The 14,132-nt window shown below is 37.7% G+C and overlaps 1 protein-coding gene across 7 annotated transcripts in view; it reads left to right on the top strand.

Moving 5' to 3' along the window:
* Positions 1 to 13,865, top strand: part of LOC129742853 (dachshund homolog 2) — a 94,102-nt gene extending 80,237 nt beyond the window's left edge. For all 7 annotated transcript variants that reach the window (XM_055734790.1, XM_055734791.1, XM_055734797.1 and 4 more), the window contains 2 exons: positions 8,131 to 8,580; positions 11,702 to 13,865. In XM_055734790.1, the coding sequence (XP_055590765.1) occupies positions 8,131 to 8,580; positions 11,702 to 11,832 (581 nt within the window). In that variant the 3' untranslated portion in view covers positions 11,833 to 13,865. The remainder of the gene's footprint in view (positions 1 to 8,130; positions 8,581 to 11,701) is intronic.
* Positions 13,866 to 14,132: the final 267 nt, after the last annotated feature.

The raw sequence follows: 14,132 nt of genomic DNA, 5'->3' as shown, positions 1-14,132 counted from the left end.
ATAACATCTTAAGAGATAATTGAAGATCTAAAAACAGATTTGATAAAGTTTTTCTCATGGATGAACTGCCTCCATAGTATGGTAACCCTAACTTTTGTTTTACTCCATTAAATTATAATATACATAGATTTTCATAACTTCAGCTTTGTCGTACGGAAATTATTACTTTCTAGCAGTTTCAATGAAATTATACCGAAATATTGCCCAAAAAACAGAAATTTTGTTCAAAACAAAAATAGGCGCATTTAGCCCGCACGATTTGAGGTTCGGCATTTTAGACAACACTTAGAATAAAATCATTTTCTTGGAAACAGAAGAAAATTTTAACATAAAAATTACTCCAATGTATAGAAAACAGATGCCTGCACACGTGTATATAGTTTTTGTACACATATTCGATGTGATATTTGATTAAATCAGTGTTCTGCTTAATAGGCGCATATAGCCCGCTCCTCCCCTATGTTCTATCACGGCCCATGCGCTCGTTATAACGCGCCAATCGTAGTAGGCTGAAAATAGCATAAATTTTTCAAAATAGCCAATTTTCAATGAAAATGAACAAATAGTCTAAAACCATATTTTGAGCGTTAATTCAGCCCAAGAAATCTACATTTCATTTTTTTTTTTAAATTTTGTAAGTCCATTTTGATTTTCTTTTCAGACAAAGTGTCTGTTAGTATTGGTGTGTTTTCGGTCTTCGGCTACTTTCGGGTGCGTTCGGCTGCTAGGCGCGTATTGAATACACAGCGGCGCATATTTGCAACACAGTTTTGTTCTGTGGCTTTGGATATGGTTTTTAAAAATCAAGTTTTTGAAGCAACTACAGCAATTTGAGTAATAAAAAATCATAGGCATTTGTAGAAAACACTTTTCTTCAACGATTACACCCATTTTTAACACAATTTGTACGTGGAATACATAGAAAATCAGCGATTCGCTTAGGTGGCGCATAATACAGGGTGGCCAGCGAACCGGGAAAACCGGGAAAAACCGGGAATTGAAAATGGGACCGGGAAAACCGGGAAAAAACCGGGAATTTTAAATCAAAACCGGGAAAAATCTTCATGGATCATTTATTTCTTATATAAACCAATTGAATTCTAAAGTAAATTCATACTATAATTTTTTTTTCTCAAAAGCGATATAAAATTAAGATCCAAATTCCATGAAGAAAATGTAGACACAAGTCGATAATTTCTTGAAAAATCAACAATTTTCAGGTCAGCACATACCTTTTAGTGCTCTGAAGTGTTCGGATTCCCAAATATTTTTTTTGCTAATTTACTTATTTTTGTTATTCACAAATTTTTGACAAGCGTCAAAAGCGCGAAGAACGTATCTCTCATATGTTCTAAAAATTTGTTTTTCACAGATAAATTCAATTTTTAACCTTTGAGAGTCAGGAATTCATAAGATTATGCGGAAAATCCGAGAAAACAGAAACGTTCGAAATAAGTGACCACCATGTTACATGGTTCTTTGACAAAATACGCAAAAGGTAGAAAGGGATACAAAATGTTTGTGTGATTCTATTTAACATTTTGCGCTTTTACTGGTAATCGCATTCTTTATTGATTAAAATTACAAAAAAATAGAGATCGTAAAATTTATGAACTATTAATCACATTAGGATATTATCACACACACAAAAGCGAATTTGAAAGCAGATTCAAACCTTAGAATAATTATTCTAAATTTGTGTTAGAACTTTATATTCGAAATTTGATTTACGATATTCAAATTTTTTGGTTGGATGGCAAATTCAGACTCAGAGTTTCCAAAGTCAAGCTCTTAGAACTCGAGCTCAAGCTCACTCAGCATTTAAGACGAGAATAAAATAAAAATTTTAGAATGATAGGAGGAATTTAGCGGATTCTGTTCTCAAAATTGCAGAGAAAAAGATTAATAAGAATATTAATCTGTACTAATCAGTTTAAATTTGAATCATGAATCCACACTTAAAGTTGTTTAATTTGATATATAGGTTCGTAATTCAAACGAGATTCATCGTTGATGATTATATATCAAATTTCATAGTCAGAAACCAGAGCTCAATAGTCAAATTCTGTGTGCGATAAAGTAATTTTTAATTGGAACATCATCGTTTTAATTAAATCGAAAAGTGTTGACTAAATTAGTAAATCGAGATATGAAGAATCGATTGGTATTTATACTTAACATCAAATTGGTGATTTTGGCACCTCATCCCTGTGATTCTAAAGGCTTCAATTATTTTCTTCATCCTTTGTTTAAACTATTTTCTGAAAAAAATCCCAACAAACATCATCGTTATCAGAAAATTCTAACTTTTAAAATTGAAAAAGGCTTATTTTGGTTTTAAAAAGAACCCTGATTATCACATTCATGTATTTCAAAACTGGGAAAATCATAAAATCTCGATCGAAAAACCGGGAAAAAACCGGGAATTTGAAAATTTGAAACTCGCTGGCCACCCTGATAATAGGGCATGTTCCCCTAACTGTTTCTCTTTTGCGATTCTAGCTTAGGGTGTCCGTCTTTTCCGACTTTCCTACCCCTAAACGTTACCTAAAATTCTAAAATTCTGCAAGAAATCATGGATGATTCTATTACGTGTTGTCTGCCTACTTGGTTGAATAATTCTACTGAATCAAAGCAATCGAAAGATTCCCTTTAATTCAATCAAGGTATAAGAATAGTGCAGATACCGGTATTTCGATAACAACTTACCATCTTCTACAGTGAACGTTCAACTGAATCAATCGAAAACTTTCACTGAAGAAGGTAGTAAGTTGCTATCGAAAACCCGTTATCTGAACTATTCTTATACCGTGGTTGAATTAGAGGGAATTTTTCGATTGCTTTGATTCATCATGGAAGAGTTTTGAATAAAAAACGAAGCTTTGAAGACCTCAGAGTTTGAGAAATTCAAAAATTACTGCTGAATCTCGTTATTTTTTTGCCATACCAATTTGAGATGTTTTGACAGTTCTTTTGAGGCCATCGATCCGGGAAATGGAGAATGATAACCTTCCAATAAGAATTGAAAAAAAGGGAAACAGTTCATAAAAGCTTTTCAACTCAGTTCGGTTTGCTTTTAATGAACAGTAGATTGATTAGAAAAACAGCTTCACTCACCTGATAGACTAAATTCCCCGGACCAATCGATGTGCTGGTTCAGCATCCTGCTTCATATTTAGTTGAGACAGCATCTTTCGTCCCAGCTGCTGAATACCGTATGGATTAGCAAGGACGATCGAATTTTCTCCGACATTGGCCAATTGTGCTCACTTACTACATCATCAAGGGGGAGTCCTGGGGTCGGGGAACTCGGGCTGGCCATACAAGAACAGCATCTGTCGCAACTAAAACAAACTGAAAAAGAATGGTAAATCCATGTTGCACACACGGATGAAAAAAATTTCTATTAAAAAAATATAAGTAAAATAAAAAATAAAATTTCTCTCATCTAAAAAAATGCATTTTTTTGTCACGATGTGTTGGCTCGTTGCACAATTTGTGATCAATAAACACTTTACAAGAAATACTTACAATTTTATCCTCGCCGAACGGGTTATCCGTGTTCCTTCTCCACCTCGTTCTCCTCCTCCTCCTTCTTCTTCTTCTTCTTTTTCTTCTTCTTCTTCTTCTATTTTCTACTCGCCGATGCTTTTTTAACACGACTTGGAACTGCCTTATCGACTAGCTCCTATTATGGTCCAGTTTATTATTTTTATTTTATTTTATTTACATAGTATGGTCCAGTTTATTTATTTATTTATTGTCTTCGAGAACAAATATTTCGCACAGAGATGTTTTGAGATTCCAAAATCGAAGATGCTAGCACATTGATTGAAGTAGCGGTTGCACGTGTCCAGAGGGTTATATAAACAATAAGTAGTCCGATGACCGGAAATCTAGAGGAACTGCTGATGTCAGAGTGACCGTGTAGGGGCGGACAAACTAACATTTTGTAGGAGTTGGCTATTGTCGATGTTCCCGCTCAATATGTCATATGTGAATAAAAACTGTAAAAATTTTCGTCTCCGGGCAAGCGTATCCAAATGTATAAGGTTGCAGCGATGTTCGTATGGAGTAGCGATTTCAGGATTCCACCTAAGTTTCCGAAGAGCGAAGCGGATAAAGGCTCGTTGAACACCTTTTTCAACATTCACCAGCATACCGTTTGTCATGCACCATCTCGTAACAGCGTTCAGATCATTCTGTAGTAAAATATAGTCTAGCGGTGACGTAGTTGACCGAAAAAGCTTCAAATCATCTGCGTAGAATAGCTTATATGAAGTCTTTCGATCGCACAAATCGTTCACGAAAAGAATGAATAGTAACGGTCCAAGATGACTACCTTGTGGTACGCCAGACGGTATTTTAAAATTCGAAGAGCAGTAGGAGTTCACTCTGACATATGCTGTGCGGGAGTTCAAGTACGACGCAAACCAAGTTGTAATCCATTCAGGTAGCCCCAAGCGTCGGAGTTTCTCTATTAGTAATCTGTTAGGCACTCGATGAAAGGCTTTAGAGAAATCTGTGTATACAACATCTACCTGCTGACGTTTCTCGATTTTTGGCATCAAAAAATTAGTAAATGTCATCAGGTTCGAGGTAGTTGATCGTTTTTTCATGAAACCGTGCTGGGCGTCACTAATTAATTGTTTCACGGACGGGTAAACAGCATCGTATACTAAGGTCTCGAACACTTTCGCCAAACAGTTAAGAATAGAAATAGGACGATAATTTTCGACACTATGAGTGCTTCCGTTCTTATAAACCGGCGTAATCGACGCCGTTTTCCACACTTGTGGGAACATTCCAGAGGACAGAGACAAGTTAAAAAATTTTGTGATAGGAATCGCTATGGCGGCTGCGCAGTTTTTTACAAACAACGGGGGCAGATTGTCAGGTTCAGGTCTTTTGAAGCGTTCACTGCGATCAATACATCATAGACTTCAGTGACAGATAGTCTAAGACTAGGAATATTTACGTTATATGGTGGTAAAAATGCAAAGGTAGATCCGAGGGTAATTCGTTTTCATTTTGGAAGACTGATTGGAAAAAGTCGGCGAACAGATAAGCACAATCCTCGAATGATTGCGCAGTTCTGCCAGAGTAAGCGATATCACCTGAGATCCTACTCGATTTTTTTCGGCCTCGGGATTGGATTTTAATTCGTTTTGAGTGCGACTTCTATACTCACAAAAATTGGAATTCCTGGGCATGCTCGTACTCCTTTTTCACGTCCAAAAGGTTGGATTTGTGCACGCTAGATTTCGTATGGAAGAAACGTTTACGTGCTTTCCGTAGGCGGTTACGTAGAAGTCTGAGATTCGCATTCCACCACTGCTTCCTGTCCGTTGAGTTCGGTTTAACGTTCTTCTGGCAACCATCACGTCCAAGGTAGCATATATACTGTCGTAGAATCGTTGATATCCGAACAAATTTGAAGTGTCGTCCAGTCTATTGTTTCTGGAGCAGTGGTTAAAGCATCGAAGTTACAATGACGGAAGTCATATTGTTGTAATTCAACACATTCCGATGAGCTGAATGCATAGCCATTGTCAAATTAAAAAAAAAAACGGTGTATGGTGCGAGTCAATTCTTAGAAGAACTGATGGTGGATTAAAGACGTCGAGTGACATATGTCACTGACGAAAGCGAGATCAAGTAGTTTGCCATTAGCGTTACAGTTGTAGTTCAATTGCATTAATCCAGAACCGATAATTTTTTCAGCTAGAACGCATTCGGAGTCTGTTGATGCGTTGTTCGGGATGAGAGCGTCTACATCTTCATCAAAGGTCTATATGAGGACGGTAGATTGTAGTCCCAATACACTTGAGGCTTTATCGAGTATTTGTTGGCGTGTAGATCGTAGAGGACAGGATCACTATTGGGACGCAGATACACTACACACAAATAGCACCTGACGACCAAGTACGATACGGACGACGACTTGTTCCAGTCTGTTGCAGTTGACTAGGTGGACGGATTTGCAGACAATTTCATGCTTCACAGCTATGAGGACTCCACCACCACGGCTCAGGCTGCTGGTTTCAGGATTACGGTCGCATCTAAATACAGTATAGTTGGAGGCAAATTCGGCATTGTTGATTTTGGGGTGAAGCCAGGTTTCGGTCAAAGCAACTATGTCATAGTCGCATCGTTGTAGAGCGAGAAGAAGATGGTTTGTTTTTGTGCGGATTCCACGTACGTTTCGATAGTAAATCAGGACTCAGGAATTCGAGTTGCTTGGCGTGAATGCGCGGTTTGCTGTTCGGTTGAGTTGGCAGCAAATTGAGCTGCTCAGCAGAGGTCATCGCACAATCTATTCAAGTCTGCTTCATTTAATATTGGAACAAATTCTTTTGCTCATTGTGGCGCTCCTAGTGGACGGATTTGGAAACTTTTTTCACCCACGTGTCGGGAAATTCATTACCTTTCACCATGTATTTATGTCATAACACCAAACGATAGCATTTTGTAAACAACAGCCATGGAAGCCGAACGGAGAGATCAAATTGTGCACAGTTTTCTTGAAAATCCATTGTTGTCGGCATCGAAGCTAGCTAAACAGCTTAAAATGCCCAGAAATACCGTATGGCGTGTTATCAAGCAGTACAAGCAAACACTGACGACGGCTCGGAAGCCGCATTCGAAGCGTCGGAGTGGAACTGTCGACCGGAAACTGCGTGGGAAAGTCATCAAGGCCGTCAAGAGGAATCCCAATCTTTCAGACCGCGATTTGGCCAATAAGTTCCAGGCCGCTCACAGTACGGTGCGACGAATTCGTCTCCGGGAAGGAATAAGGTCATTCCGAGCCAGCAAACAGCCAAATCGGACGCTGAAGCAGAACAATGTGGCCAGAATCCGTGCTCGAAAGCTGTACGACCAAGTGCTGACCAAGTTCGACGGATGTATTCTGATGGACGATGAGACCTACGTGAAGGCGGACTTTGGGCAAATCCCAGGTCAAAAATTTTATTTGGCGACGGCTCGGAGGGATGGACCTGCAAAATTTAAGTTTGTGTTTGCGGATAAATTCGCCCGCAAGAACATGATTTGGCAGGGGATATGCAGTTGTGGACAGAAAACCAAAGTCTTTCTCACTGACAAGACAATGACATCAGAAGTCTACAAAAAAGAGTGCCTACAGAAACGGATTCTGCCGTTTATTCGTGCCCACGACCGTCCAGTAATGTTTTGGCCGGACCTCGCAAGCTGCCATTACAGCAAAACGGTTATGGAATGGTACGCAACGAACGGGGTCAGCGTAATACCGAAGGACCTCAACCCCCCAAACTGCCCCCAGTTCCGGCCGATAGAGAAATACTGGGCAATCACGAAGCGGAGGCTTAAGGCAAAGGGAAAACTTGTTAGGAAAATGACTCAAATGAAGAACTGGTGGAATCAAATCGCCAAAACGGTGGACGAAAAGGGTGTGCGCCGCCTAATGTGCCGTATTACGAGAAAAGTACGAGAATTTCTTCGAAACAGCAATGAATATTTTTTTTAATTTTTTTTTATGAAAGAGTAAAGAAAATGCTACATTTGTATGAAAAACAAATAATGAATTCGTTAATAAATGACTGAACTACACGCAATTGTTTGTGTTCCAATATTAAATGAAGCAGACTTTAGGGGAGAGTTGTTGAAAATCATTCTAATTAAAAAAAACCAATTTAATTCAAGAAATTTTGAAAGTTATTGTCACATGATCCAAGCCACATCGATAGAGGAATTTCCACTTTCACTTCCCTTTAAACTCTTGAACACATTCAAAGACGCTAGAGGATTTTTCAAACAGAGCAACTTCTTTTTTTTTCTAGAAAAGTGTGATAAAAATGAAACAAAACCGTGATAAAATCGAGCGTGAATTTGGCAAGTAGTGATAAGAACGGATAGTGATAAAATCGAAATTGTCATTAGATACTTACTCACATCATTCGTTTTTCTTATTTCTAGAAATAAATCGAAAATGGATGGATCTGAAATTCTAACTTGAAGTTAAAATTAAATTTTTTTTATACTGATTTCTAAATTCAAATCAATGTATAAAACTAAATTTGTCCTCAAACTCAGAATCTCAAATGAAAGATATCAACAGTATCTTTATACTTTTCTTCTTATTTTTACCCACAGAAAACATCAGCAACGACGAACAACGCGAAAAGGAACGCGAACGGGAGCGCGAGGCAGAACGCGAACGCATTAAGGAGCGTGAAAAAGATCGCTCCGGATCGATGTCCGGTGGCAACGGTGGAGGCAGTGAAGGCAAACTGCGGGACAAGATGACCGGCTCAGATTCACGCGATCGCAACGAACGAGGAACCGATTCGGATCGCATGCGCTCGGAACGGGAGATGGACCGGGATCAGATACGATCGCAGCGGGATCAGGAACGCGATCGCGAACGTGGAGGACGTGGCTCCTCTGTTGAGCGATACTCCAAGGAGGGTAGCCCGGTGCGGTCCTCGCGAGGCGCCAGTCAGGAAGTTTCGCCCCCGCAAGCCCAGATCCCCGAGGGCAAACCCTGGAACTATCCCGGCCTGGACATCATGGCCACCGGAGCCTTCTGGCAGAACTATTCAGGTAGGTTTCAAGAAAGGAAAAAATTTTTTAACAGTCGCCAAACAAATTTCGATGTCTTCGCAATAATTCGATGGCCTTTTGGACTGCGTTATTTGATACACTTTTTTCATAATTTCATTCGTTCTGGTTGACAGTTTTGAGTACAATTTTTCCACGGTTATATCAAAAAGACATTATTGTTGTCTTCCTTCCCGGATCGTAATAATAGAGGCAAAAGAGCACCAGAACCTAATTTTCCGCATTCTGTTATCCCCTTGCAAATGGAAACCGGAGAAAAAGGCATTCACAACAAAGAAAAAATATGCAAATTTGTCCCATGTAACAGCAATGGCACATTTGTGAATCCGAACAGACGGATCTAAACTTTTGTCAAGTGTTTCGCTGGCAGAAAATCGCGTTATCAGCGCAATTGAAAACCGCCGAACCTTGCTATTGCTTTCTGGCTTTGCACTTAATATACGCGATTTTTTTCTCCTCATTCTAAAAACAGGAACGAGGGTGCAATCTTTCCCGGGAGAAAGTTTTATTGCCATTTTCCGACGACACAAAAGGACATTCAGCAGATGATGGTAGATAAAACGGGGAATCGCGGATAAGCGGAGAAAAGCCAAGTCCCCAGAAAAAGGAAAAACAACAACTCAAATGATGACAATAATGATGTCAAACGTAACGGCTAACGAAGTTAGATCCATTTTCATAATCATTTTGCAATTTTACATCAATCCATTTTATTTCCATTGCTTTCTCTGGGGTAATTTCTTTTTCCCCCTTCCTTGTTGAAAACTGGCAGTTTTTCCGACTGCCACAGACCACTGCTGTGCTGTGATGTGTATTTTGATTAGGCTTGCTCCGGTGCAGTCATCAAACAAGCACCAGTTGCGTAAAACACGGCCTACTTTGGAAGGAAGTTTGCACAAAAAGGGGTGCCATTTTTTCGTAACTTAAAAAAAATCAAAAATTATTGCTGTCAGTTCGGGAAACAATACTTTTATTTCCTCAGCAGAAGTGTTTAAAAAATCTTCCACTTTGACAATGTTTAAGTTTTATGTCGACTCTGAAAGATGCATTAAATCATCAGCAAATATCCAGGCAACACTGCCGGGAAAACTTTCTTCCCGTCACGCCACATTTGAGTCCTCCAGAGCATCAATCGAAGAAAGAAGAGCATTACCGACTATGGAGTTCCCTCATTCTGGCGGCGCAAAATTAAAATATATATTAAACGATGAGGAAAGCGGGAAATGACTTTTCTTCGACAAACTCCCCAACGACCACGACGGGTGGCGAGAAAAGTAACGAAATGTAAACCGATACCGAAATTTTTCTTAACCCACCCACAAAGACTTACCTGGTTTTCTCCCTTTTGGGTATTCGCGACGGGTTCTGGGAAGTATTTTATTCAACTTGTGCCTCCTAATATTTGTATTAAATGTTTTTTCATAAACATAATCCAATTTATCCATTTTTGTGCGCGTTTTTTTTGCCACTGCCTTCAGTTATCATTGTTACGTCGACGTCTTCGTTTCGGGAGAAAAAAAAACATAGATCGGATAATTCTTTATTCTTCCTCAGTTCGGTAGGAACAAAAACATTTGAAGGAAGGTAATTCTAAGGCGTCCTCCCTCAGGGCAATGGGAAAGTTATTCAACCAAGACGAGAGAAAGAAAAATATCTGCAAATCCGCGAAAATCTGCAACACCAACTGTTATGCGCCTTTCCATTTAAAAAATTCAAAATTTTTAACCAATTGGGAAATATTTTAAATTTGGAATCAAATCTTCTGAGCAGATTCGTGAAATAATTGAATCGTTGGAATTTTTTTTATGATTTTAGTTTCGATTTTACACACCACTTTTCACCGAAAAGGCCGATAAATTAAGTGACCTAAAATTAAATTTTCCAATTTAAAATTCTGTTTCAGAATTGAATTTCCTCTGGAAAGGGTTTAATCCTTAAACTCATTAAATCAGTGTTACAACCGAGAAAAAGGATTTTCCACTCGCAAGTAAAATTTGAGAAGAATATAAAAAAATCTTTTAACCCTTAAAACCCTCCGGGCAAACAACGCAAACGAATGCAAATGACACCTGCAAGAATTGGTACTTTCAAGAAACTTTTCTACAACGATAGAAATAAAAGAAAGATGAGAAAAAAAGCATCGTCAAATTCGATAGAGTTGGGATCAAGAGATCAACAAATAATTCCACTGTAGTTGAAAGAAGTGGGAAAAAAATTTGCTCCTGGCAAAATTATAAAAATCAAATTTTCTACTCGCTGCTCTCGGATTATTATCATCGTAGCAAGCGCTGCAAATGCTGCTGGATCAAACATGTTGAAATTTTGACTCCCTCCCGATGAAAAATGTAGAAGGCGAAAAAAAAGGCATTAAACCAACAAAACGCAGCAACCCGAAATGACAGAAGCATGAAAAGCAAGCGCCCTCTTGATGGTAATCTGATTTAAATATTCATTTCTGGAGTAAGGTGTATTTCGGTGTGTAAAAATGTCGCGCGATTCCAACGAACGGAAGAGAAAAAAAAACAAGTGAACACCGGCCGGCGCTTGGTGGTGACATGATTTTATCACAGTCAACTGTCTGTCATTGATGGTTCCAAAGACCGAAAACACACCAAAAAAATCAAGATTCGTACGCACCGTAACAGCTCACCGGGGACTGATTTGTGTCCGGAAAAGCAAAATGTATCAACAAATGGTTCCCGGCAAAATGACAGCGGGGACACAGCCTGCTTTATAAAAATATTCGCACGGAGAGCTCCTTACGGTTTGTTTTTGGGACCGCTTGGGTTAACTTAATCGTCGGAAGCGGAAGATTTTTTTCTTTTTTTTCGAAGGAGGGAGGAAGTTTAAGACAATTGAGAAATTAAACCAAAGTGCGGAAGTCACGTGGGTGAACTTTGTCTTGTTATGTTTCGCTTTTCGTTGTGTCTTGGAGGGGTTGTTAATTTTATTACTTTTTCCGTGTTTATCTCTCGTTTTTGGAAACTTCATCAAAGAACGTTTGGCGACGCAGTGGTTAATTGCTTTGATGAATTAATTATTCTATTTTTAATTAATTTTATCAATCGAAACTAAATTCTCAATTTTTTTTTCTCATTTGCAGAATCCCTTGCTCACGAGCTGGAGCTGGAGCGAAAAGTTCGGCAACAGGCAGCCGAGGGAGATGTGAAGGGACCTCTTCAGGATCGCTCGAATTACTACAAAAATTCGGTGCTCTACAGTAGTGCTACTTAGTCACGACAATTTGGACACGTGACAGAACACTTGTCATCGGCATCGGCGTTCTTCTCTCGACAGCGTCAGATGCCGCTAGAATTGTCACAATCACCCTATTATCACCACCATCAACATCACTATTCGTCGCCTACTGTTGTTGCAAATTTGTAAGTACATTTTCCTCCTCTTTTTTCGGCAGTGGTCCTCGTATAAAATGACAACCAGCATAGAAAAATCTATAAATATTCTGAACAGCAACACACGATACAGTAATTCGAATGTCACACACACAAACTAGATCAGAAATGTATGTGCAATTATTCTACTAAAACAATAACAAGAGAAAATGAAAAAAAAACTACAGAGAAAAACCAATACAGATTACACTACAATTGCAAAATTGAAAACCATCTCCTTAACAAATATTTTTTTCAGAGTTCAAGAGTTATATGTACAGTTTGAGAAGTAACATTAGTATCCATTACAAAGAGAAATGTACACGAACATCAAAAGCATACATTTTCACCCTTTCGATCTCAGTAATTTTTCAAGAATTTAAATATCAGAAAGAGAAAACAGAATCTTTGGTTTCCCTTCTATTTCTATTTGAAGCATTTATTTATCCACACACTCACAAACAATTTCATGCTAAAGTTATATGAAAAATCCCGGTCCCGAGAGGTAGGATTGGAGGAAAGGTAAAATGTACAGATCGATTCAAAGAGAAGAATACAAACACTTGAAAGTATGTTTAAAAAAAACCCAATCAGCCATATAGGTTTTTATCAATCTACAAACATATATTGTAAGACGAGAAAAAAAAGTATTTCTAGAAAGGCAATTTGTCCGCACTAAAATGAGAGCAAAAAATGGCAAGCAAAAAAACTCTTTTCGATACGAGCCCGTACTGTGTATTTGATATAAATGAATAAACACGAAAAATTAACAAAAAAATTAGTCTAATATTACTATGGTATAAACAGAAACAACATATTTAAACTGAAACCTTTGATAAAAGCAAAGTTATCGAAAATAAAAAATCAAGAGTCTCGTTTTCGTTTGTTGTCACTCTTAGAAAACACTGAAAAAATAAACCAACAGTGACACAAACAAGTGTAAAAAAAAGATTAAAAACCAGACGGTTTGGTTTGATTGCTTTGTCTTCTATTTATTTGTTGCTAATTTAGGTAAATGAAAAACAAACGAGAAACAAAATCAGTGATATAATGTTCTTTTTTCTATATAAGTATTAAAAAAATATTTTTTTTACCTTATCGAAAATATCTTCCCTGTACAAAGCTAGCAGTAGTATGTGTTAAGCACAAACGTAAGCATAATAAAACATATACATACATACAATATATACAATTGAAGGTAAGCACAAACCACTTATGTATTTCACTTCACGCATTTAAATGTGAACCAAATTGTAAGGCCCGAGAGATTGTCGACTTATTTATTTTTTTAAATAAATTGTTTCAAACAGCTTAGACCCATTCTACCGAGTGAAGCAACATTGAACATTTATGAAAACAGAAATCAAACGACAACAACAACACACACTGAAACATAACACGCTATTTATCGCTACATAATGCTGTATTTATATGAATGAACGCTACAAACATAAACCGGTAGAAACATAGGTAAGGTCGATTGTATTTAACGATAGCGAATGGATTAAAGGATTAAAAGGAAGAAAAAAAAACAAGTGGAAATAACAATAACAGACACACGCAAACGCATGTTTCCAAATTATTCGCAACGAATAATTTCTGTTTTTATGTTTCTATAAGGACTTAATGTTAGTTGAAAACTGGTTAGCGGTGAAAAAGAAAAAAAAACACAAGCAAAACAGAAAACAGTGACATCAGTTATTTGAACAAAAACTTATTGAACTTTGCGAGAAAAAAAGTAAAAAAATCAAACGAAAAAGAATCCAGTCAAACACATTTTTAAAACACAAACACACACACACAAATTCATGAATCGAGTACATATAATACTGTCAAGATTATTATTATTGTGACGAACATTGATGAGAAAGAAAGAGGCAACTAGTAATGCAAACGTTCATAAAAACACACATTTACACAGAATGACATCAACAAAAAAAAAACAACTGCTGTAAAATACAATGCTCTGTGCTATTAGAAAGGTCAAATAAAATATCTTAAAAAATACCAAAAGTGCGACTGTTTACTTGAATATCACAAATCCATGAACCATTTTTTTGTTATTTTATCGTGACTTCAAAACGGGTTTCTTGTACTTCGAGTTTCCTTTCATTGATAAGATTTTACAAATCCCAAAACTTC

This window comes from Uranotaenia lowii, chromosome 2 (genome assembly GCF_029784155.1).
Source record: "Uranotaenia lowii strain MFRU-FL chromosome 2, ASM2978415v1, whole genome shotgun sequence".
NCBI classification, from domain to species: Eukaryota; Metazoa; Arthropoda; class Insecta; order Diptera; family Culicidae; genus Uranotaenia; species Uranotaenia lowii.
This window is presented reverse-complemented; position numbering and strand designations above follow the sequence as displayed.